At 38.8% G+C, this 27,611-nt stretch overlaps 1 protein-coding gene across 1 annotated transcript in view; it reads right to left on the bottom strand.

Moving 5' to 3' along the window:
* The window catches only part of cerkl (ceramide kinase-like), a 46,477-nt gene extending 19,177 nt beyond the window's left edge, over positions 1–27,300 (bottom strand). The window contains exons 1-3 of the mRNA XM_021317423.2: positions 26,988–27,300; positions 19,794–19,903; positions 8,769–8,999 (exon numbers count right to left, since the gene is read on the bottom strand). Coding sequence (XP_021173098.2) covers positions 8,769–8,999; positions 19,794–19,903; positions 26,988–27,133 — 487 coding nt within the window. The 5' untranslated portion in view covers positions 27,134–27,300. The remainder of the gene's footprint in view (positions 1–8,768; positions 9,000–19,793; positions 19,904–26,987) is intronic.
* Positions 27,301–27,611: the final 311 nt, after the last annotated feature.

The following is a 27,611-nucleotide window of genomic DNA, read 5'->3' as shown; positions in this document are numbered from 1 at the left end:
CTTCACAATTATGTGCTACTTTGTATTGGTCATTTACACAAAACTTGTGTAATTGGTGAAATTGGTGTTAGTAATTTGAAATAGTAAGAACGTATTTTTATTTTTCCAACTAAAATAATTCTAATATAATGTTATTGGATTATTATTCTAAAGTCACTATGACCTGATGCCACTTCAGACATGTGAGCACTGGACACACGATTTCAGCTCCACTGTCCGCTGATTGCCAAGGCCAATGCTTGCATATTTACTGTGTAGGATAATGAATGTCTAGGATAGACTGTCTTTGTTTTGTCTCATGGCAAGGCTGCTATTAGATATTAGTAAGAGGCGAGAACGAGCGCCGGACAGAAACAGGGCAGACGAAGGCTACTTTCATCTATGTAATCTTTGCTCTGATTCTAAATAAAGTGCTGGAACTTGACCACTTCACCGTTTCCTCATTCAATAAGTCTGGGAAGTCAGTTATTGTTTGATTTTCCTACTACATATACTCACATATATATTCCTACTATTTTTTTGAAATATCTTTATTGTGTCATTTACTCAGGTCTTCAGAAAAATATTTTCATTGCTTTTCATATTTAGCATAATACCTTTTGATGTGTTTAGTGACACAATGTACATCTATTGTAAGGCCGGACGGAAAAACAGTTTCAAAAGTATTTTGCATTCTAATCCAAAATGGTGGTTGGATAAATTTATTTATATTCAGGCACCCCGTCATTGGGCCTACAGTGATGATTGGGAGAAATAGAAGGTTTGCATCTGATGACGAGGTTTTAGGTTTCAGTCCCCACCTCCTCCTATATACGTATGGTGAAGAGTTCATTGGCAGAATGCTGCTGCTAGTTAGTGTGCATGTGTCAGTGGGTCAAATAAAAATGCAAGCAGCACTTTAAATGTCCACGCTGATACGCCGCTGTTACCAGAGGTACACATGTATTTATTCAGCTACTTTTTGCCACACCTTTTCAATTGCAGAGAAACAAAGATTTCTTTCCTGACAAACCAATAAAGACAGAATAAAGTAAATAGGGAGGGGGGGAGGAAGTAAACAGACTGCTCTCATCCTGTTACTATGGATACACAGAGCTTTACAGACATACCAGTTAATATGTAACACAGAGCTCGCTGTATATGAAGGGCCATAAAGTAATTTTGAACACACTTAGACTGATCGCTCTTTTGGAAAAAAGACTAAATAAAGAAAATTACAATAATCAACATTTGGTGCTTAAATGTACTGTTTATAGAAATTTGAAAGTATTGTCACAAAACAAGACATGAATATATTTTTAGACTCATCTATCATCCTTGAAAATTATTGACCTCCGAGAAAGTCAAACGTTTCAAAAGAAAAGTCTCAATGTCAATTGCGTGATCAGGCATATGAAATTATGAACATAGAAAAAAAACATAAAATTCAATTTATCACCATGTTGAAATGTCAAACTGACAAAGGGGAACCAAAGATCCCTGATTTTCAACAAGTGCCTAAAATAATTAGAGTTCTGCAATAACGCAATTTACAACATCTTCCTAACGCTGGTGAAGATTCTCAGTCATCCAGGTCATGGTCATTCCAAAAAAAAGTAAAAAACAAAGCAACTGGACAACTTTGTAGTTGAAAACGTTTCGCTTCCTCTCCAGGAAGCTTTCTCAATTCGAAAAGTCTGGAGTAATGTGCAGTACTAAGCTTTATATCATCACTTTGATCATTACTTTGATCACTTTTGATCACAAAAGTGATCAAAGTGATGATCAAAACATTGTTCTTTTAAGCCAGGCCAATAACAACCCTAACGACTCCTCGTTACAGAGGAGTGGACCAGTTTTGGTTCAATCTGCTGGCTTAATGGCTTTAACGACCGCCCATTACTAAGGGGTGGACCTGTTTCTGTTGAATTTGCATGTTATCTAAGCCATTACAAGGCCTTTGTTAGGCAGTAGTATAAAGCTTGTTACTCCACATTACTCCAGACTTTTTGAATTGAGAAAGCTTCCTGGAGAGGAAGCGAAACGTCTTCAACTACGGAAAACAAGTCCAGTTGCTTTGTTTTTTACTTTTTTTTGGAACATCTTCCTAACATTCACTCACTATAATAAACAAACAAGCTAATAGAGACGTATCCACTGTAAAGATGGACTGAACTTTTGAGCACAAAAATGAAGTAATGAGTTTAAAAAACCTGAGAAAACATGGGAGGCTTAACAACCCTGCAGATGAAAAGGTTGGTCGTACTCCAAACGCATCTCTAAATGTGTGTGAAAGGGATTTCAGATCTGATCAAGTCAAATGCTCACAGGTATGTGGATGATCTGATGACCCTCTACCCAGGAGAGGTTTTCTGTTGTTTCAGAACTTCATCCAACAGAAATGTATAAATTCATTCTACAACAACTAAACACTCACCTCCACACATTACCAGTATAGGGAAATGTCTGCTGCTAAAAAGACTCCCATTACATTTAGGACTAGCAGTACAATAAAAGCTACATTTGTACTTAAGCCTATTTTTCTTCCATTCCAGTTACATTTACATTTGGCTTTGCTTCATTCCCAGAGAGCAAACAGTGAGACTATCCAAGCTGAATAATGCCGATGTAAAATTTTGGTTTGATCTACATTTTTTCTGCCAACTGTAGCTGAATTAGAAACCGCAACGTTCTCAAATAGGAGAACCTAGAGCCCTCTTCAGTGATGCTTGTTAAAGGTAGCACAGTGGAGCAGATCATTAATTTATAAAATTGATTATAGCTCTTTGAAACTAAAGCTCAGCGATGATAAACGACGACAAGGAATTTTAGGTTTGGAGTAATAATGTATACATAAGGGATAATGCCCGACGAGGTGTCCATTATCAGAAATTAATGGACTTCCATTAATTTCTGATAATGAGCATCTCAAAGGGCTGTATCCCGCTTATATCATGGTCATTTGCAAAATAAATAAATATTAAATCAATTATTAATACTTTAATGTATTTTTCACCATTAAAATCAACATTTGTTTTTACAAGTGGCTGAGAGAACAATTTAATATCTCTCGTTGTGACATGTTGCCAATGTAACCAGCTCTCTGTTTTACCAACTGTCTAGCCATTACCAGCTAACGTTTGAGGCAGTGCAATAATTTAGAACAATAAGACTATTTGACCAGAACTTTTTTATAGGTGAAGGATAATACCCAATGAGATGTCCATTATGAGAAATTAATGGACGACACGGATGCATGAACCGTTCTCCACTTCGCGTCGAAGGTTGCTTCCGCGAAGTCCATTAATTTCTGATAACAGACACCTCGAAGGGCATTATCCCGCTTATAACATGGTCATTTATGAAAGAAGGAAATATTAAATAAATTATTAATACTCATGTTTTTTTCACAGTTAAAAGTGTATGTTTTTCACAAGAAGTGGCTGGTAGAACTATTTAGTATCTCTCGTTGTGACATGTTGCCAAGATAAGCAGCTCTGACCACAGAACCTAGAAAGTATAATTTCAACGATCAGCTGTCTTGCCGTTTGAACCAGAGCAATAATTTAAAACAATCAGCCTATTAGATCGGAACTTCTTTCATAGGTGTCCCCACTTTTTAACGGACACCCAGCTGCCAATCAGAATCGAGTATTCACCCAAACCATGATATAATGGGTTATAATTTAAAGAGGATTTAATTGATGTCAAAGAAATGTATATTCTCCAATCCCAGATGAACTTAGTCTTTTTTATAGTGTTGAGAATTTGGAAAATCTCAAAAATCAGTAATAGACTACATAGTACATACCTTTTAGCTGACACGGTGTAAAATGCATTTCCCAACACCTTGCAACCGCTGAGACTTTCACTGCTTGCAGCGGACTGTAAGTCTGTTCAGCTGTTAAACAAGTGCAGTCAATTATTCCGTCGTCTGACTGCATGTATTGAAATAGTCTCTATACAGCATAAATACTTACCTTTTGTAGCGCTGACTACCATTCAGCTTTTTGCGCAGCCTTCTGCAGCTGCCTCATACAGCAAACGGCACAGAATAACGCTCTGGAAACAAGGTGCTCCCTGCTCACCATTGTGCAACTTAATGTTCGGACCTAGAGGTTAAGAAGCGGCGATGGCGTCTGCGGCGGCGAGACTGCCCACTCTGCGGCACCAAGACTCAGGCAACAATAGGCTTTTCATACTGACCTCTGGCTGGAAAATAGGCTTAATGTCCGCAGGGCAGCAGAGCGACCGACTGTGTTTACCTTTCACATCTACACACATCCAGAAATAGACTCCTAAACTGCGGTGTTTAAAGTCACAAAGGCCATCACGGTTTGATCTGCAGTGTGACCACTCGAGCTGACACTCGACCTGTGAGCCATTCATGTGCGTAAGTATGAGGCCCATAACATAGCCTTGAAGAAGTTGTGACTTTGCTGCAGGGCCTCAGGGGTAATCTGGTTTGATGGACAGACAGAAGCACAGTCAGACAGGTGACCAGCGATAACGTGTCAGACTGATGCCATGGTGAGAGAGCGACGCTAGCCTGAGTGTCAACTTTGACCTTCTCATTTAACGACTGCTTGTAATGTCTCTGTCGGGTTCAGCATAGATGGCGAAGCAGAAAAGAGACGAAATTCAAAGCTTGTTCATGCAACTTAAATCTATACACACATTTCTATTGTGTGTTAACAGTCAGCCAGGCACTGCCCACTACAGTGCATCTGGGAAATCAGCGCATGGGAAACTCAGACTGCAGTAGCATCCAGGACTTCACTGAAAAAGCTCTTGACAAGCAGATGGCTGCTGCTGAGGAAACTGGCTGATTTACCTATAGATTAGCTGGAATACTGTTAAGTTCAGATGTAATGGAACAAGTATTCAAACAAATAAAAACGGCCATACATCCCTTTCAATCGAAGGCAAACCTTTAAATCAGTACACACACAGAACGTTTATTTGTGGCTCTAAAGTTGGAACTTTACATTCTTTGCCATAACTTTAAAAGAAAACACCAAACCAAACTAGATAGGACTTCCATCTATCACTAAGGTGTCCTATTCGAGAACTTTACAGTTACTCATTCAGCTACAGTGCAGATGAAGAAAGAAAGTGGACTACACCAAAGCTTTGTGCCACCGTTTTCAACAGTGATAAAATACACTGAACCTAGTTACTCAACCACAATGACTTCAAATACAAAGTAAAGACCTCTGGTACAGAGAAGAATAGGCTGAAGCTGGCAGAAACATTGTCGGGTTGAATGCTGCAGGCAGCTAGATTTTGTTTCTGCCAGCTTTGTTCATCTAGAAACTATTGTTTTGCCCTGCTGAAGAAAAGAATTCCCACAACACGATGCTGCCATTGCTCCATGTTTTAAATTGAGAAATGTGCAGTTTTAGTTTTTCACCATAGTTTTGCATCTATGCCAGAAGTTCCGTTTTTGTCTCATCTGACCAAAACGTGTTGATTTAATAGATAAAAAACTATAATGGAAATATTTTGTTAATGGGCTAAAATCAAAAAATAAAACGTCAATTGGAATGATAACAATTATAACAATAGCGGCAGTGATTTTTACCTGAGCTCAGGATCTTGACAACTCCTCTAGAGTTATGATCTCTTCTAAGGTCAATGCTCTCCTTGCCCATCCTCTCAGGTTAAATATATTGATGAGATATTGTCTCATAAACTATCCCTCGTTTAAACTTCATCAGAACTTTCCCTGATTTGTATTATGTTCTCTTTAAAACCTCTGAGGTGTTTCACTGAACACATATAATAATATTAGACACAGTATGCTCTTTTTTTCCAGCTTTGTCATTTTTTAACTTGGCTGGTTGCACTCAAATTTATTCAAACATATCAGACTTAAGACAGTTGATTGTGTCACTTTTATTCCACAGTAATGTTTTTGTATTGGTCAGTCACAGAAAATTCCAGTTGAAACATTGATGTCTGTGGTTGCAACATTATTAAATGCAATTATAGTTCAAGAGGTATGGATACCTTGCAAGGCAGTGCATTTGGCTCAGTTACAACAAGTCATGGCCAAGATTTGTGTTTTCTGTGGCATGCTACTGACTCTTAACACTTACCATCATCTTTGTCAAAGCCAAGCCATGATGTTTCAGCTGCTGCTTCTACAAAACAGAACGAAGATGCTGCCTTCTTCACCAATGGGTAGTTATTTTGAATTAAGCCTTAAACAGGCCTTTGGTGTTCTCAAGCACTCTAATATGGCTGAATTGTAACAGTTCTGTGCAGAGGAGTAGCATAGATGTTCTCAATATTATGTTGTGCTATTTTAAATGACTATCACATTCATTTTTAGAGGTACTTTTTAAAAGCCCAACTAGGGACAAGTGCTGCGTATTAGCTGTTGCTATTGCACTATGACGCAAACATGGGACGGCTGTTTTGTTTAGTTTGTCAATGTCGATGTGTGTCTGTCCCTGCCAAATAAACTTTCAAAATAATTAAAAATAAGAAATAGAATTCACCCACAGTGATGCAAACACCAATTATTGAAATGCTTGATGGTAGTTGTTGCTGTCATGGGAAGCAAAACCAGCAGTTACTTTTTCATATCTGGCCAGGTTGATATGGATAACGTTTTTCCCTTAATCAACGAAATCCTTATTTGAAATCTCCTTTTTGTATTTACTCAGGTTATCATGGTCTAACCTGCCTACCAAAGGTTGGTTTTAGTCACTCATGGTATGAAATGAAAATGGCGTAAGCAGCCGGCACCATGACAAACCACAACAAGATTTGCTGGTCAAGGCGCTTATTTGGATAGTGATACTCATGACAGTTGTGGATTCTGACTAAATAAATCTGATAGCAGCAGCTACGCGTGCGTCCTCCTGCGCTGCCATATTTATTTTGGTTTGGCTGTGCTTTCGTCACAGCTGGTATGTCCCGTCTTAAACTATAATACTGAAATGGGATTGGCCGACCCGTTTTGGTTTGGTCTCGAACGGTTGAGGCGGGAGTGGGACAAGATGGATTGTCGTGCGTTTGTGGATGCACAAATACCATGATAATTCATCTTACAGGCAAGGTTATTGAAGAATTTAGGTTTGATTTAAAAAAAATTATAATTTGAAGACACTATAATAAAAATAGCATACCATTGACCTTATAGTGTACATTGTGCAAACTTTGTAATGGCTTTAAAATTTACACAATTACTATAAACTACCATCCACTTTTTTATATGGTTAAGTTGGAAGAGGTCAGTTTATACTTAGGGCCGGTATTCTAACACTCAATAAAAAGGGTTTTACATCATTTACTGCAACCTTTCAAGTAGACCTTTTTTTTTTAGCTAATCTCTTCTACAGACAACAGTACTCAACTGCTGACAGCATGATCATTACTACTGCTGAATGTGTATGTGTGTAATCTGCACGTCTTTGTTCATCTGGATTATCTGATTAGCTCTCTGGTCTGATGTAAGTCTGACTTACCTCATTAAAGTGAATGTGAACAGTCTAGAAAGAATGATTGCAACAACAACACAAAAACACAAATAATATGACCAAAACCTGAAATTGTGCTCAGCAGCTGGTTGCCTGTAAGATGATATTACTGATAACAATAGTTTATGCATCATCTCAGACACCTGAGACATACTGTAGATTATTTACTGGAATATATATTTGAACTCTAGTATAAACAAATGTTAGACCTTTGAAGTCATTCTCGGACCACCATTAAGATCTGACTTTATCGCCTGTTTATTTATGGGCTTACAAAAACATTGACAGTTTATTCAATATCTTTTTATTTTTGGTCAAATTTATCTTGTATTTATGTTGTATTAGTCATAAGAGTAGACTTATGACTAATGTTTGGTAACAAGATATTTAAGCCTTAAAAATCTTATTACCAAACAAGGTATTTAGACATATTAATTGTGGCAATTCTCCTTTTAATTTGGAGACTATTACCTATTCATACATCTGTCTTTCAGCTAACAATCAGATGTCCTTTCACAAAAAGTGCTCTGCTATATTTACACGGTTCTTACATATTTTTCCACAAGACAACCTTTTTGAGTGAATTTAGGTTTACATATTTCTGTCATTGTTCAATGAATAGATACATGTAAAGTTGGATGATACAAGAGAGGTTGGATTAAAGAAGAAATCAGTAGTTGGAAGGATTGATAAAGTGAAGAACTGATAGGTGGATGTGGAAAGATTTACAGATACTAAGGCTGAAAATACAAGTATCTATCAAAACCTTCCCAGACATGGGAAATGCTTTCAGATATCAAACATTTCCAGACCTTTCCGTACTGTACGGGATTCCCGTGTTTAGCACTGAATGTATGACTGGGAAGAATTTCTAAGGAACTGTCTGCTGTTTCAAGTGACAACATAATAACTACTAAAAATTAAATACAACGTGGATCAAAGTCAAACCTGATAAAATTGGCTGTAAACAAGGACTATTTATCAATGCATTAATGTTCACTATTATCTCTAATGGAAAAGGGGATTGTGTTATTTCCAGCTGAATCACTCAGCAGCATGTGTGTAATCACCTTACAAAGAGGCAATCACAGACGCACTGAGTCATGTTTCCATTGCTCCATCTTATGTAACACATACAATCCAAGTATTAGACAGTCAGACAGCAACAACACGTGAAGCCAAAGACAAAAAATGCCACTAAGTTTGGTTTGAAAAAGTGGGTGAACAATTTTTATACAATCACTGCCTCAAAATGGGCTAAAACCTTCTAAACTCCATGTTGATCAGTGTGAATATTACCTGTGAGCAGCTCTTTCAGAGTGTTATACCAGGAGTGCGTGTGTTCTGCAGAGGCATTGTGGAGGTGCAGTGTGTCCTCCTCTAGCCTCCTTCCTCTCCTCTTGCAGTGGAAGAGAGCAAGGCCGAGTACGGCGCCCCCTGACTGTTGGCTCGCTGCGCGCCTCCGCTTCACCTTCACGGCGTAAACGTCCTGCAGCAGCAGCACACCGGCCTCCAGCACGCTTCCATCTCCTGCAGAGAGAGGCAGGGGACACATGCAACACGTGAGCTGTGCTTAAAAAGCTAATTTAGACAAAAGCTATAACATGCATCAGATCTGAAAACAGATTATCTACAGACAAATACAACTGATACCTCTTCTAACGTGTGAAATGTTGAATTCCTGATTATTAGTGACCTCTGGTTGGCGTAACCGGGTGTCATTACCACCAGCGTGAATAGCAATCTTACTGTATTTACGCTTATCCTTAGCCAGCAGTTTCTGGTAGGATTTGATGTTGCCCAATCTGGACCCTGGCAGGCGTTTGACTATGGTCTCTGTTGTCTCTAATGCCGCGTTTCTGACTATGGAGCTGCCAATTACCAGAGTCGGCTTCTCAGCTTGCTGAATGAGGAAAATCTGTTAGAAACGACAGACGGCTTGGTGGGGAAGCGGGGGCTGAGATAACTAGTATTAACTAGTATTGAATAGAAAAAAGTTGGAATAGATTATTGGAAATATTTTTACCCCATTTAGTTTATCCTACACCTGTAGGGTGAATGAAGCAAGCATGGTCAAACTGCTGCCAGTTACATAATATCACCTGTAGATTATTCACTAATCTATTGATCAGCACACTGCACAGTCACATCCTCCAATCGTCCAGTTTAATCAGGATGGGAATTTGAAATGTGATTGGTCCACGTCAAGTAAACCTCCTAATTCTCTTAGGATGCTGTCAGCACAGCTAATGTTGCCGGCTGAGTTACATAACACATTTTATTCAGAGCACACATGACACATTTTAGCCAGAAGAAGCTTGTTGCCACTCTCATTGGGGAACAGCCCAAGAACCTTTATGAATCCATAAATGAAAACATGAATGAATTAATAAAACTCAAGCACAAACCATACCCCTTCAAACATATCTCATTACTGCTTGTTTCGTAGGAAGTTTTGATCATAACTACCATCTTTATCATTTTTTGTGTATCCTGTTTATTATTTATTTCTGTGCAAAGCTGAAATCATCACATGCGTATTACTACTCCAAGTAATAAGTAATTGTGAAAATGACGAACGAGCAATGCAAAGTTTCCTGGTTTCTGCTTTTTATTCTTTAAAAAGGAGCAAGTTTTGAAGATATATATAATTTTTCTTTTCTTGCCCATACATAACCCTTTCAATTGCCTGTTGTGTAAAATCAGTAATCCCCTGTTTACCACAATTGCCTCTATAGGCTAGATTAGTCAGTTAATGAGAGAATGATTCAGACCAAATCTTCTGGGCTTGCATGTGGGTGTGACACGCTGTGCGCTCTCATTCACTTGGTAACTTCGTTGAGTCTTTGCCCTTAATGTCATTATCGAGAGAACACGGGGAAACTTAAATATTTATAGCTTTCTTACCTCAGAAGATATTACGTTTCTAAACAAAAGACCTGTGCAGTCGCAGCATCAGATGCTTTTCTTCTTTTCCGATGCACAACATTGGTGTTATTTCAACTTGTCACCAGAGGGGGCAGACTTCTGCAAAAATCCTGCAATTTGCTCAATGCTCCTTTAAACCGGTTATGAAGCGTTAATCGTTGAAGTGGCAGATCAGCGAGATTTTTCTCACAGATGATGTCCAGGCAGAGTGTAAATTACAATGGAAAAAAACGCAAGAGAAACAAATAACATAAAAAAAAAAGCCCTACAGAACTGCTTGAAAATTTGAGTCTTTTTAATAGCAGGTACAGCCACCTAATTAATGGATAAAAAAAATGGATGGATGGACTGACTACACAGGAATAAAGCTAGGTGAAAATGTTGTTTTAGGAGTTTTTTATTATGACTTTGTAGAGATGTGAGACTAAAAAAGGTTTAAATCACTTTGTAATGGTTTCAATATTTAGACAATCCAGTGTGCAAGAAGTACTTGAATGTACTATAGAAGCGCAACTGTTGGGAACTCCTCTCTGGTCAGCATCAGGCTCAGTGGCATCTGCTTTTTTTCTTATATTATGAAAAAATGTATTGAGCTCATGTCCAGGATGGGACTTCCAGCATCTTGTCCCCGCAGACCATTTCAAGATTGCTGAAAATGAGCAGCAACAAGTGAGATCTGTACTGTTACAAATTCAATCAAGTACAGACAGACAGGTCAAAAGGTTTCCTAACTAAGGAAACCCAGTAGATTGCATCAAGTCTTGACAAGCAGCATTCACTCTTCCTGAAAGAGCATAGAGCCACAGTGGACAGTCATATGCATTCTTGATGGCTTTGCAGCAATCCCTCATACTAAGCATACATGAAGCAACAGTGGAGAGGAAAACTTCCCTTTAACAGTGAAGTAAAACCTCCAGAAGAACCAGGCTCAGTGTGAACGGTCATCTGCCTTGACAGAGACACAAAAAGCACAGAATCACACATCGGTCTACGAATCCTTTCTATGTTATATTGTAATAGCGGATGGTCTGCCTCCTCTTGATGATGTCACAGCTAACAGAACGCCAGACCAGGTGCACCTGCTATGGAGGAAAAAAATGACAGAGAACAAAAAGTTAAAAGTTGAAATAACAACAAACAATGCAAATTAGAAAACAGTAGGAGAACTCGGCAGAGCGAGAAAAAAATAGACACTGATGTCCTGCAGCAGCTTAAGCCTACAGCAGCATAACTATAGAGGTAGCTCAAGGTGACATAAGCCACTCTAACTATAGGCTTTGTCAAAAAGGAAAGTTCTAAGATCAGTCTTAAAAGTAGACAGGGTGTCTGCCTCACAAACCAAAACTGGGAGTTGGTTCCACAGGAGAGGAGCCTGATAGCTAAAGGATCTGCCTCCCATTCTACTTTTAGAGACTCTAGGAACCACCAGCAGACCTGCAGTCTGAGAGCAAAGTGCTCTGTTAAGAACATACAGGGTAGGGCTTCAGACATGAGAAGGAACATTTTAAATTATATTCTTGATTTAACAGGGAGCCAATGAAGGGAAGCTAAAATAGGAGAAAATAGGATCCCTCTTGTTGATTTTCATCCGAACTCTTGCTGCAGCATTTTGGATCACTGATTTATAGTGTTTTTATCTGAACATGAACATTTTATTTCATTGTTGTTGTTGAGAACTTGTATGGAAGGTCATACACAACAAGAGGACAAATGATTTTAGAAATTATTAAGCTATTGACAATCACCTTTTTCCTTTGATGGGTAGTTTTATTTGTTTCTACAAGTTAATTTGTTGAATATTCAAATGTTTTTCCATGTCTTGTCCATCTCAAATGTTAACGGCATGTTGAATCTCTTCTCTTGTTAAGGGAGCATCACAGCAGAGACTGTCCTCTTCGGAGAGTGAGGAGTGGATCAAAACAACCTTTCTGGATAAACATTTCAACAGGTGAAAATGTTTAAAAAATAAGTCTACTGTGTGTAACTTTTTGTAATTTATTATTTATTATTTCACTGATTTGTTTGCTTTTTTTCCTGTCTTAAAAGGAAAGCTGTGGGTTTTTATCATTCACTTGGAAATGTAGCTTTACTGCAAATTATGGCTCTTTTGAATGTATTTTTATTTTTAATCGGGCTGTACCGGTTACTTTTGTTACAATTAAGTGTACCATTACACTCGGGAGATGTTCATGAAAAATAATAAGGTGCATAATTTATCAGGGCAGAACATTCTATGTAGTTAAAAAAAATACATATATAATTTCTTCAACCAGAAAATATTTTTATTAAGCTTTAATGGCTACAGGTAAAAACACTTTCACAACAGATGGACTTTTTTTGTTTTTTTAACCAATAATGACAAATAATAATCCATTAATTATGCAACACGTTCTGATCTGTTGTTTTATACTGACTTGATCTGATTCAAATTTCAAGCCAGAATAAAGAGTGAAACACTTTATGTTCATTTGGCAACACTATTTATACTGTAGCATGTACAATTTCACTAAAGACCTTTTAAAGATTGAAAGTCTTAAGTGCTCAGGTCAATATTGATTTACTTCTCTGATGCAAAACAAAATTGCAGCCTTGCCAGTACTTACAACCAAAAAATTATGTTAACTATAAAGACTAGTTCAGAGCACGCAACAGCAGAAACATAAAACAAGGCAGAGATCTCAGTGTGGTCGGCTTCATCAGTGTCCAAACTGTTTATAAATGGTTATTGGTGGTTAACCTCTTCTGTCTGAAAAAAAAAAAACAACTTATGCTGTTATCAAACACCAAATACCCCAAATCATCCACCGTTGTTCCCCCAGAGAACCATGCCTCCATATGTTGAGGTCACAGTTCATGTGTTCAGATGATGTTTAGTTTTTCTTGTTATATTTTCTACTGCTGCTTTGTAGAACTTTAAATAAAAGGCTATGGAGATTACCTCTGAAAACTGAAACTGTAACAAATAAGTGCATGTTTAGGTTTTATTTACTCTCCTTTTTTTCTCTTGATTTCTATGCATTCCTCATATGATGAACTGTTGCCAAAACATTTTAAGAGGTGAAAGACAACTGGGGACCTAAAATGGGTCCATTAAGTCTCCAGAGTAAAACTGTAATACATAAATGGCCATTCAGGGCATCCTTTCTTCACAACTTAATTAACTGTATCACCATTATGGAGAAGTAAATGAAAAACAAAGATTCTTTTTCTCATGTTACAGAAAAAATGACGCTGATCTATGCTGACAAAGCCTACAGAGAGGCTGTAAGCACACAGGCACCGGTTCGCTCCAGATGGAGGTAAGTTTCCCATCATGACCTCACAACCCACTGTGCAAACACACACACACACACACACACACACACACACACACACACACACACACACACACACACACACACACACACACACACACACACAGAGGCAGTCCAGTCTCATGTTGACCGGGCCATGTGGTAACTGTAGGGAGTTTTGGATCATAGTGTGATCACACATACACAAAAACCTACACTCATACACGCACAAATATATCTGTTCAGAGGGCAATGATATATGTCCATAGGACATTTATCATTGCCCCATATTATCCAATAAGTTAATCTTATTTTAGTAGTCTTGGTTATTGAACATAATCGTATTAAACCTACTTTTATATGTTGTTACTATGGATAATAATTAGTATTAGTATTATGTCTAACTAATATAAGTGGAAAACATACATTGGCTATATTATTGTCCATTGGTGAAACAACAGTAGCAGTGTCAGTAAAGCAGTCTTTCTTTTGCTATCATGACATTCCCAACACACTTAGGCGTTCTCATCTAAACCACATGCAGACATGCAAAGGCAATGAGCATCTCCACTGAACAACAAAATATAATATTAATAGGTGTTTCATGATATCAGGAATACATGCAATTATAATACTAGTGCTGAATACTCTGATGATCATGTTTATTACAATTAACCAACATTTTACATGAGTTTCAGTTTCTCAAAAACTGATATAAATTTAGTGAGCACATCAAAGGGAGTAAGAGTTTCTCCAACAGGCCAAATAAATTATTAGCATAGAATTTTTTAATGCACAGTACCTTACAAATGATCTACCAAAAACAGCTTCCAAGCAATCCATTGCATTATTGTGATGACAACTGTGATTCAATACATTGTGCAGCTCTTATTGTGACTATTCAGAACATGGATGCCTGGGATTTGAAATAAATTAGCCTAACATATCTTAAAATCCAGGTACTCACTTTGCAGTGATGAACATTATTCCTTATATTGTACACCTCTAGTAGGTAATACGAATACAACCTGTATAAAATCTGAAGAGTAAAACGGTTTCTCATTCGGCTCCTCAACACATTCCACAAAGGAAGTTCGAACATCAGGAAAAACGCAAAAAGAGTTGTTGACAAAAATAATAAAATCAACAATATAACCCCACAATGCCTTCTCTGACGCAATCTGTTCTCATAATTAAAGCTTCAGTAGAAAAAGAAAAAAAAAAACCCTGCAAAACCAACGGCAAAACTGTACGCAGACACATTCATGCTATACTCTTAGCTACCTTATGGTTAACAATACGGCAAAATGACATTAAATTCACTGTGATTAATCCACTGTGACATCAAGCTTCTTTCAAAATGCGATCTAAATCCTAAATCTGAGTCTAAACCATTTTATGAATATAGGCAACCAAGAGGCCCGTGTGTGCAAATGTGATTCTGCATTATGTTGTAATTTTATCTCATATGAACTCAGTAATTAAACAGACCTGCATCACCCCTCTCAGGGTAAAAGGAGGGATTAGATTTTATCAGCAGAGACAGGTCAAAAAGCTCCACGGTCAATTTAGAGTCATCCACTAATTCATTGTCTGATTTGAAACTGAATAACCTGGAGGCAGGCAAATGAAGAGGGCAAACTTGAAACAGAAAGGACCGATTTAAAGATAAACTCCACTTTGCTGCCATTTCATCACCACTATCACCATGAAATTAGTGATCAGTCTGTTGGAAACAAGGAGTACTTAAAACAAGAAATGAAAATTTAATTTTATTAATCAGAATATTCTTATTCAAGAGATTAGCTTGTTGAGTTGGACATCAATCCTTGTTGAACATAAAGTGCAACCAACAAACAAGTCTATGTATTAAACAGTTTGACCACTACTTAATGCTATGATGAGGTTTCTGAAAGTTTCTGGTAAAAAGGTGTGATTATATAAACTCTAAAACAAATAATAAAATTAGATTATCTCACTGCTGGAACTCTCTTCCCTTCCATGTGGAGGCAAACCCACTTTAAACATATTACCGACACCTAAAAGACGTGTCCGATCCATTAATTGTTACATGGCCAAAAATTGCGATTATATTGCAAATGCGATTAATTGTCCAGCCCTATACCATGGCAACACTTTTTGAAGGTACGGGGTTATTTCTGGTTTGAGAAAACAAAATTACTATTTACAATATGGCAAACTTAATTTTTACTTAAAGTAAACTAATAAGTAGGGGACAATTCAGCCCTTGTTTAGAGAAATATACAGTTTACATCTCACTTTTTTTGTTTGGCAAAACACTAGACAAGATAACACTAATAGTGTTAATATGCTTTATGGAAATATGTATCTTTCATTCATGCATTTATTTTGATTTATTAGAATTGCTTATCTTTAGTGTTCAGCTGTGTGCTTCAATTAGCCTGTTAATTTGCCGATGATACAAATAGATTTTACAAATAAAGGGATAAATAAAGAATTGCTTTATTCAAAAAGCATGGATCTCGTGGATACAAAACACCCTTTTTTCCATTGTAAACAATCTCTTGTTGTCTGGCTTTGACCTTTTAGTAGTAGACTACTGTTTAGATTAGCGGCTGCAGGAAAGTTCAGTGTACGCTGTGCTGCGGTCGGAAGAAGTGCAACAATTATTGCAAATGTGAATGGTTGACTTTCACACAAATTAATATCTTAGAATAATAATTTTTTTTAGATCAATCAAGAGACTGATTATTTTGCCAACAGTAGTCTAGACAAAACACAGTTTCATGTCTGAAATACGACCCTCCCCATTTCTGTCAACTGATTATTAATTTGTATATTCAAGTAATGATATGTTTCCTTGCTCTTGTTATGATCCATTTTCTTCTTTCTTATATCGTAAAAAACAATGATGGGTAGTTTAATTTGATGCGTAGAACAGGTACAAATACAAGCATTGGGCTTCTGCCTGTACCTTTTCTGCTGTTTGTCTTGTTGTAGTGCTGACAAATTATCTGATGATTGACTGAAATAGATCAAATAAAAAATAAGTTTTATGTTCAAACAACAGAGTACTCTTCTTGGCCACACAAACGCCATTTTGGACAGTTCAGGGCCTAAAACTCTCCTTTCCACCTGCAACGATGCAAAGTAGAACCTCTGTATCTGACAGCTCAGGTTTCGCTTCCCTAACAGAAATAGATGAGAGTAATTCCTGTTTAGAAATAAACAAGAGCAGATGATCCATTTATATAGAAATATCTCATCAACACTCGGAAACACACACACACACACGGCGTGCTGACAGACTGCTTATGTGTATGTGTGCGTTAATCTCCTCACACTGAGAGACTCTAATAACCCCCCACGGGCCGAACCAACTGCTCTCCGGCGCTGCCAACACACACACACATACACAGTGCTGGCTTAATGACATTAGCTTGGATGAAATACAACAAAACAGATTGGCTTCAGACACACAAACACATTGAATTTACACCTTTATTCTGCTTCACTAACCAGTTCGGTCTGAATGGATTCCAAGTAAAAATCTACCGCACAACAGGAAAGCAGTAAATATGAGCAAAGTGGTAGCAAAACATCACAGACGTGAGTAAACTGGCAGCGGTGGGCACTTTTAGATCCATTATAGTATTTGTTTGGGGGGGTTTAAGTTAAATACATATTTCATTTTACATAAATATATAAATATGAATCAGGTATGGGCATTAAGGACAATTAGAATCAATTACCTACTTTACACATGAATGGATGCAAATTATTATCAACTTTTACTCTTATCAACCTTCCAGACTACTCCGATCTTCTGGTTCTGGTCTACTCTGCATACATAGAACCAGAATCAAACACGGAGAAGCGGCATTCAGCTTCTGCGCTCCACAAATTGGGAACAAACTTCCAGAAAACCGCAAATCAGCCGAAACACTCAGTTCCCTTAAATCAAGACTGAAAACCCACCTGTTTAGAGTTGCTTTTGACCCGTGATAACATTAACCGTGACCAACATATTTGATGTGTATTTCTGTTTTTCACTTGATAAAATTGAATGTTTCTTAATGGTCTCACAACCGGTGACTGTTTCAATGTGTTTATGGTGCTTTTATGTTTTCATGATGTTTGAACTGCCTTGCTGCTGAAATGTGCTATGCGAATAAACATAACTTAAGTAGCTCAAATTCAGTCAGACTGGAAAGTGAAAATTTTCAAGTATTCCCATAGATTCTCAGGTAGATTTAGGTCTGGACTTTTGACTGGGCTATTTTAAAATATATATATATATGATTTGATCTAAACCATCCCATTGTAGTTCTTGTTTAGTGTTGTATTCCTGGTGGAGGGTGAACCTCAGTCCCATTCTCATGTCTTTTGCTGCTCTCCTGTCCCTGAAGGAAAAATGCATCAATATAGCTCTATGCTGCCACCGCCGTAGAAATGCAATGTTCTGGGTGGTGTCAATTTAGCTGGACTTCTTAAGGCTTTCTTTTAAGAATGGTTGTCTTCTTGCCACTCTTCCATAAAGGTCACATTTGTAGAGTGCATGTATGACAGAAGTTCAAAGATTATCCCACTCTGCAGCTTTCCACAGTTACCACGGGCCTCTTGGTTGCCTATCTGATCATTGCTCTCTTTTGCCAACCTTTCAGATTAGTTGAACAGCAATGTCTTTTTGCGTTTGCAGTTGTGCCATACTGTTCCGATGATGGGCAGTAAAGGGCTCTGTGAGATGTTCAAAGTCTGAGATATTGTTTTATAACCTAACCCTGCTTGAAACTTTCCCACAACTTTCTCTTCAGCCTGTCTGCTGTGTTCCTTGGTCCTCGTAATTCTGTTTGTTTACTAATGTACTCCAATAAACGTGTGAGGCCTTCAGCTAATAGCTGGATTTATACCAAGACTGGACTACACACAGATAAACCAAATTTACTTTGAAAGTGACTTCTTAAGGCAATTGGCTACACAGGAGTTATTTAGAGGAGTATTGGAGGCTGGATGCATTTGGATGCCACACTTGTCAGCTTTTTATTTTTAAAGATCTTTGAAAAACATGTATCCTCATCATCCATTTCACAAAAAATGGATTGCTCTACAACATAACGTCCCATGAACATCCATTGAGGATTGTGTTAGTAATGTAACAAAATGTGAAAAAGACCACAGGTTGCAAATGTTTTATCAATCCAGTGTATGAGTACAATATTGTGTGCCTGAGCAACGTTAAAAATAAAGACAGTTTTCCTGTTTCAAAGGAACAACATTCTAGCTGAATTACACATCTCTCTGTGATACAGGATAAATCCATTAGGTCTTTGTTAAATATTTAAGCAACTTTACTGTCATCTCAACAATTCCTCATCATTGAAGACTTTGCGTGTGGTCATATTCTTAGAGCAGCAAGCCTGTCAATAATCTTATGGTGAGCAAAACAAATGCACCATACAGAAGCATGTTACAGCAGCTCACAAAAGAAAGTACACAATCCTCGCATTTTAGTAATTATTTTATTATTTCTTTTCATGGGACAACACTGAATATATGACTCTTTGTTGACACTGTAACATAGTCAGGGTACAGCAAGCATACCTTTAAAAAAACCTCCACACACAGCCGCTAATGTCTAGGCCACTGGCAACAAACGTGAGTACACCCCTAAGTGAGAACATCCACATTTTGCCCAATTAGCCATTTTCCCTCCATGGTGTCATGTGACTCGTTACTGTTGGGAAGTCTTAGGATGTGGAGCAGTTGAGTTAAATTTGTGAGATGCTGTATGTAAGTGATGCCTTCTGAGACCAAAGGGCTTTCTACTACTGTAATCATGTTTTCAGAGCACTGTTGAAAGCACAACCCTAAAAAAATACATTTAAATGGAAACAAATTCTTTACTAAGATGAGAAGTGTAGAATTTACCCATGCTTTTATTTTTACAACAAATACAAACTGTTTGAGTATGAAGTAGGATGCGGACATATTATCCATGTATCCAGATGACCAGACGTTTCAGAGATCCTCTCCGTTACAAAACCAGCTGCTATAACACAAAGTCTGTCCTGTGGCAGCAGAAGTACTGAACAGCACAAAACATGTACCCATTGAAACTGACCTGTGGGACTCTCCGGGATGATGGGGGTCCAGGTCAGTCTGGTTCTTGTGAGCAGGACATCATGGCTCTTTTTGCCCACTTTGAAGATCCCTCGCATCAACACACTCTCACTGACGGATCAAAAACAGACACAGAGCTCTAGTTTACTTCAACCAATCACATATTATTTACAAATGTCCAGCAAAAAAAGTGACTGATAGATCAGTCACTAAATCGTACAGATGATTAATGGTGACTCATTGTTAAATAATCTGGCAGGTGAACTCCTAATTAAAATCTTAACCCCGGACAACAAATCACAAGCATGCAAACGTAAAAATAAGAAAAAGGTGAAAGAGACTTTCAGGTTATTTTATGTCACGGATTCAAACCGCCATCCTGATGAAAAAAGCAAAAAAAGACTTTCTGTCATTGAAGGTGGCTGGATTGTTGAGCTACACAAGCAAGGCCCCCTGCACCGCTAAGTCATTGTCAAGGTTGTACACAGTAAGACAGATATTTTAAATCTCTTAGAACATCCTGAGCCGGTCGGGAGAAAAAAGTCAAGTTGTAGACCTCAAAGACATTGACTCTTGCTGGGTCGGAGGATACAATGGGCTGTCCATGAAGACAAAGGCAGAACTCCGACCCAAAGTAAGGCCCTGATGCTGACTACAGCCCAGAAACCATAGGATGGTATCTGGGAGAGACAAAACAAACCCGCCAATATGGACTTTCTAAGCGTGCACCAATCGGGTCATACAAGGATGTGAAAGAAAGTTTTATTCTTTAACGAGAACCAAACATTCTTCTGGATGGTTCTGATGGCTTCCAATAACACTGGAGCAACAAGCAGACTCCAACAGAGTTGTTTTCTACGCTAGGTACACCCTGAACAGGTTGCCTGTCTATCACAGGGCAACGCATAGACACACAGGACAAACAAACCACGCACACACAGACTCACACCTAAGGGTGATTTAGTTTAATGAATATTTAACTAATGAATTTCTTATTTAAATTTTTTATCTTATTTTAATCTCTATACTTTCTGTTATACACGTCTTCAGTTTAAACTGACACATTCAAATATCTTTTGAGGCATTTTAAGCAGCAGTGTACATCCCTTTTTCATGCTAAAGTGCTGGGAGTATGTTCAGTAAAGAAGGAGAAGAAGAAGCACAAAGTAGTCAGGGGAGGATTTTTCAGGACATCTGCATTTGTGACAGAACGATGACGTCCGAAGGAACATCAGAAGTTTGTCAGTGTTCTTGTAGTGCAGCCGGAGGCGGGCATGAATAAGACAGTGGGGAGCCTAGTTTGTACCGCCAGCTTCCCTAGTAAACATTTCATCACTGTGCACTCATCAAGCTGTTCAGTAGCAGAACAGGGCAAACAGCTCCCAACCTAATGATTTCTTCAAGGGTTTTCTGACACTAAGCAATGTTATGCATATGAGTGTAATCAATTAATCAATCGATCCATAAACCAACCAACATCACCCAGCGTACCAAGTCACAGAAGGATGATGCCACTCAAGTGCACAGACAGCCACACGATGTAGTGTTCATTGTGGAAATTCAATCATATCATTCTGGTATTGGTAGGAATATTTCAATTTTAAATAATACTAATTTATGACATCGAGATCTGCTGTTATCATTAACATGTGAGAATTCCCTCTATTCAAAGGGAGTAAGGCTGAAAAACATATCTTTACATGGGGTGTATTGTTATTAAATGTTAACTTAGTATAAGTTAAAGGAGCTATAAGTAATACTGACACCTTGTGGCTCAAATCAGTAAAACAGCTTGCCAATCACAGCAATCTAATATGCCGTTTTTAAACGGTTTGTTGTTTATTTTTACGTCCACAGGATAGGTCTAGAATGTTGTATTCTGTTCTGTTTCTGGTCCGCTTCTCCTACTGGCTTCCATGTTAGCAGTATGAAGCTTTTTTGCCAAGATAAAATACCAAGTGCTGCTCTCTGTGTTTGGAACCCTGTGAACTCTCATGTGATTGGCTCAGGAACCAGGAAGTAAACACAGCTTACACACTGAACCAAAGTAGTTCCGTACCGTACCTCTAGGTTTGAAAGGAGAAAATCGTAACTAAGACACTGTTGATGGAGAGGACCGATTGTTTATAGGGAATGTTGCTTCCATCCCGGGTGACAAATTAGAATGATTTTGGTTGATTTTACAGTAAATATCTTACTTATAGCTATACATTTTTTGCACAAGATTGAACACAGATAAAGAGATTTCACCTCCTGAGTTTTGCCTATTTTAGCTCCTTATGGAATGAGCTATTTTAGGGCTGTGCCACTTTTAATGTCTGGTCTCTTGCCGTCCTGGCTTTCACCTTCTTCGAATGTGTAGCTTGTAAACTCCCCGGGCCCACTCCTACCATCATTGCTGCAGTCTACGCCCCCCCACCCCCCACCCCCACCCCAAAAGCTACACAGCGACTTTTTAAATGATCTAGTTAATTCACTCACTCAACTTTCTCACACCAAATGTAATATTAATGGAGGATTTCATCATACATCTGGAAAACAATGACATTTTCCTCACCAGAGACTTCATGTCATTTCTGGAAAACTGTCAGTTTGATCAATTTACTAACTTTCCCACATACAATGTCTTATTCTGTTGCTCTGGTCTCCCCCCCCCCCCTTCCCTCAAACTGTTCAGCTGATGATCTTGAAATAACTGATCATTTCCTCCTCTCAACATTTCTCTCCGTCCCTCCATAACTGAGACAACACGTCTTATCTCATTCAGGAATATTAGGGACAACAACATGGATACCCTTTCATCTCGTATCCTCAGAACTCTGATTCCAGATCCTTCTTCCACCCTTGATGAGCTTGCGTGTCAATATAATAACTGTTTAAATTATATTTTAAATTATCTTGCTCCAGGGAAAACTCTGTCCTTCACCGTCTCCCATTCTGCCCCCTGGTACGCCTCTGAACCCCGGTCCATGAAAGCTAAATGTCGTCAACTTGAACGACTACAAAAGAAAGCTAAACTAACAATTCCCAAATAAATGTACAAAACTGAAATAGCACAATATAAAGAATGAATTGCTCAAACTAAATCTAGTCACTACTACTGATTTAATCAGTTCCAATGAAGGCAACTACAGGACTTTGTTTTCACTGTTTAACAACTCCTTTCAGGCACAGAGTGCATTCCTACCCCACTTGTTCTCTACAAACTGCTGTAATTCTATAATGCAGTTTTTTTTATGAGAAAATCCACAGGATTCACAGATGTTTGTCCCCTAACATGTCACCTCTCTTCCTTTTTGAAATTCTGCCTTTCTGTCAGCCATTTTGAAGTATTCAGCTTCCAACCATCCCTTGAATCTCTGAAATCATCTGTAAATCTAACCCGTCCATCTGTGTGCTTGATCCAGTCTCAACACTCCTGGTCCTGCTGGTTTGAATCCTGCCTTTGAGCTCACCTTATATTCATAGCTGCCATCATTCTCTTCTCACTGACCATTGAAACTGTTCCTACTCTCTTTAAAGCTGCCTGCATCACTCCTATACTGAGGAAAGCCGCTCAGATCCCATCAACTACAATCATTTTCGCCCCATTTCTAATTTATCTTTCATCCCCAAAGTATTTAAAAAACAGCTGCCTTCCAACTTCATTCTCATTTAACTCATAATAATTTATGAACAATTCCAGTCTGGTTTCCATCCCAGCCACAGTACTAAAACCACCAATGATCAAAAATCACCAATGATCTTCTGATGTCACCTGGCTCAGGTTACAGGTTTCTCATTTTTCTGGATCTGAGTGTGGCATTCAGTTTAATTTCTCTCTCCATCCTTCTCCACAGATTATCTTCAATCGGCATCATTCACATCCTCCTTGACTGGTGTCATTCTCACATTACTGGCCATACTTAAGGCTCTCGCATACCCTGGCGTACCGTGCACATACTGCGAGTTGCACAGACTCCGTGCTGATTCTCTGCAGACGTTTTATCCTTCATAGTTGAGCGTACCTATTGCCTACATTTCTTGTGGCAAATTCCTACAATTCTCACACTTTTTGCCAGCTGGACGAAGCGGCGGAAAGATGGTAAAAATGTGTGATTAGCTAGCTGAGCACCTAGAGCCGTTTCTTTTCCAGCAGGCTCCCACCGCACACCTGTCAGTAAGAACAGAGAGGGACTGGGATGCTGTGCGTCCTTACGTCCACTTGTTTGGAGCAGCTCAGTGCATCAAGCTCGGTGTCACATATAAAACAGTTTGATGTAAAGACTTCTTGCCACCGAGCAGTTTATAGTGTCACACTGTGTACGCTGTTGTAAAAAGTGAGCTTTGCACGTACCTGTATGCATGGAGTTGGTGCATACTCAAGGCAGACTCTGTATGCACAAGTATGTGGGGGCCTTTAGTTTGTTCAACTTAAGTCCTTTAAGTCCTTCAACTTAAGTCCTGTCACAAATGGCACGCCCCAGGGCTCTCTCCTGACCTCTACTTTTCATTATTTACACTGTTCTTATCGGCAATATCTTACAGAAATTCAACAATATTCAACGTTCAACGTTATGCGGATAACACCCAGCTCTGTCTTTTATATAAGCCAGGTTGTAGACGCCCAAACTGTATCCTTACCTCTTTCCTATCCGAAATAAAATCCTGGTTCACTTCCAACTTTCTAAAATTGAACAGTGATAAAACAGCTTCAAGTTCAGAATTCAGCTGCTCACATTATTACCAAACCCCCTCATTTCATAACATAACCCCAGTCCTACAACAGCTCCACCGGTTACCTTTCTGATCTTCACATCGCTACTCCTTCCCTCAGCCTCAGATCATCCTCTTCTGTTCACTTCCCTGTTCCTTCTTCCCGCCTCAACACCATGGGGAGTAAAGCCATCTCCCGCTCTGCTCCCAAACTCGGGGCTTCTCTCCTTTCAGACATCCGCAACAACCTCTACCATTTCAAGTCTAAACGCAGAATCTATCTTTTCAAATGTGCATACTCTGTGACTGCTGGTTCACTGTAACTTTTACTGTTTGTTGTTTTATCTTTATTGATGTTCTAATCTTGTTCTATACAGTGTCTGAAAGGTGTTTTGAAAATAAAATGCATTACTATTATTATTATTTTTATTATGCAAATGACCTGCAGCTGGCCACGCCCCTAACTCAATAATTACACTCGCACTTCATCCAGGTGAAAGTGGCTGCACACAGATGGACAACGGTACAACCGTAAATCTTTGACCCTGAGTCAGACCCAGAAGCTGAAGATGTGGAGCCTCCTGCTCAACCAGCAAGGATGTAGCAAGCGGGTTCTAAATGGTATGTTTCTAAAAAGACACAGGGCTATTAACAGGAGTTATTTGCTAGCCATGATCCTCCATGATCCTCTGAATGTGCGTTCATGCTCAACGCAAATGTGGCAGCCCGAGCAACAGACTTACATGATATCCCTATGGTCAGGTGTAACACAGGAGCAATGAGACGCAAAAAGAGGCAACAGATGCGTTTCTAGCTATGCAAAAGGTGTGATTTTGGCAATAAAAGCGAAGCCAGAGCGACACAAAACCTGCGATGGGTGTAAAGCAACAGTGGCTGGAGTTCAAAAATCTAAACTTATGTGTCTTGTCGTGTTGCGGCAACCAATCAGGAACTGGATGTGGCTGTGACACGGGGTAAAGGACTGTAGCGGAGACGAAGCTATTTTCATTCATTTTTAATCATTACCATTCAACCAATTATTACTACCGGTCTGGAGAAGAGTGAGTGAAGCGTCACTACATTGCAGTATTGTGCTACGGTATTACTGACTTGTTTCCTGCAATGGAAACTTCCGGCGATATGTCAGGCGAGCGAAAGCATGTAAAAGTGGTGACATTGTCGCCATATTGGTGTTCGGTGTGAACACACCATAAGGATCCAGCTGATGTTTATTTTGTTATAGCAGATCTTCTGCAACTATAAGCATAATCTTATGGTGCGTTCACACCGAACTTGTGTGCTGTCGCTCACCTGTCATATCGCCGGAAGTTTGCATTGCAGACAGCAGCAATTGCGCAGCGGACAACAAGCCTGAAATACATTAGTAAAATGGTGCCATCTTGTGACGCTTTCACTTTCCGGCCACTCCAGTCTCCTCACTCTCTCTTCTCCAGATTTGTTCCTTTCTGGACATGTCTCGGTATTGGTTGAGTCATACTCAAGCCGATTGCAGACATCCACTATCAGCTTGTCTTCCATAATGAATGAAAACAGCTTCGTATCCGCTGCGGTCCTTCACTCCACGTCACAGCCACATTCGGTTACTGAATGGTTTTCCTGATGTGACAGGACACAAAAGTTCAGATTTTTCAACTCCAGCCACTGTCGATTCCCTTCTATCGCAGGTGTCATGCCACCCTAGCCTCTCTTTAGTCGGCAAAATCACGCCCTTTGTGTAGCTAGAAACGCATCTGTTGCCTCGCTCCTGTGTTGCATCTGTACATAAGGATATCGTGTAAAACTGTTGCTCGGACTGTCACATTCGCATTCGATGTGAACGCACCTTTACGTTGGGAAACAATCAATCTGAGCTTGTAAATTTCAAAATGATTTTTATCAACATTGTTTTAAGTTGAGAAATGTTACAAACACATTATCTTTGTTATTGCTTGACTTTTGGTTGTGCAGCTTTTACTTTTGTTTGATTAATGAAATTTAAACTGACAAATCTTGCATGTTTCTAACGTTTAAGCCAAAAACAAAAAGGAATAATTATAAACTAATGTATCTGATTAAAATGAGATTAAATGAGTTTAAGCACATCTTTATGTAGCATGCAAAGAACTGTGGTCCTTTTATACAATACCACAACAAGCCAGTACCTATAAATCTTTTTTTTTTTTTAAACAATTGGTAAAATCTCTCAATTGGTTTAAATTGAAAACTATCCTGTATATAGCTTATCTCCACTAAGGAGCATGTGTTTTTTTTTTTTTTTTTCACTGAATGTAGTGAAAGTGGCTTGGTAATGCTAGCTTCTACACCCTGCATCAATCACTTCCGTTGTTGAAATAACACTTTTTATTTTTATTTTATTGCAAGGCCTTTATTTTGAAATAATTTCCCAAGGGGCATGTGTGCGTAAATACTTCCTCTCCCATTTCCTTCTACGTTAACTTTTTTTAATTAGACAAGTGCAGAAACTTCATGTCCGACTCACCTCCGCTCCTCTTCCTTCTCCACCTGCTCCTCTTGTTTCCGCTCCTCCTCTTCCTCACTGACCATTCGCTTCTCTTTCTTTTTCTTTTTCTTCTTCTTGCCGCTGTCCCTCGGCTCTCCCTGCACTTCAGCCTCAAGCTCCGACATGCTTACACACTTGCAGGAGGAAACAAACAAAAAGAAAATAAAACACGGTGGATATAAATCTGTTCCTTTCTGACAAACACGCACAGTAAGCTGATCACTGTGTGTATTTCCGGGGTCTCGTCGCTATGGAGACAGGTCGCGGCTTCATCGGGCACGCGGCAGATCCACTGGTGAGTAATCAACATGCGTGCGCGCTCCACCTCCGCTCCACGGCCGCACATGCATGTTGTTTTTTGATAATCTTTTGAGAAACGTCTGTCTCATTTCCAACCTGGCAGAAATATCTTGGCTGAATAGAAATTATTTCAAATCTAAAAGTGCCACTTATGTGGAAAATATCAATCTTACATAAAAAAATACATAAATACATAACAGAAAATGTATGAAAATGTATGATAATTTATACTGTCCTATTTCCACAGATCGCAGTTCGAATCCTTGTTTTGGCCGATTGGGTGTTCCGAAATATGTCCGATTA

This window comes from Fundulus heteroclitus, chromosome 7 (assembly GCF_011125445.2).
Source record: "Fundulus heteroclitus isolate FHET01 chromosome 7, MU-UCD_Fhet_4.1, whole genome shotgun sequence".
NCBI lineage: Eukaryota > Metazoa > Chordata > Actinopteri > Cyprinodontiformes > Fundulidae > Fundulus > Fundulus heteroclitus.
This window is presented reverse-complemented; position numbering and strand designations above follow the sequence as displayed.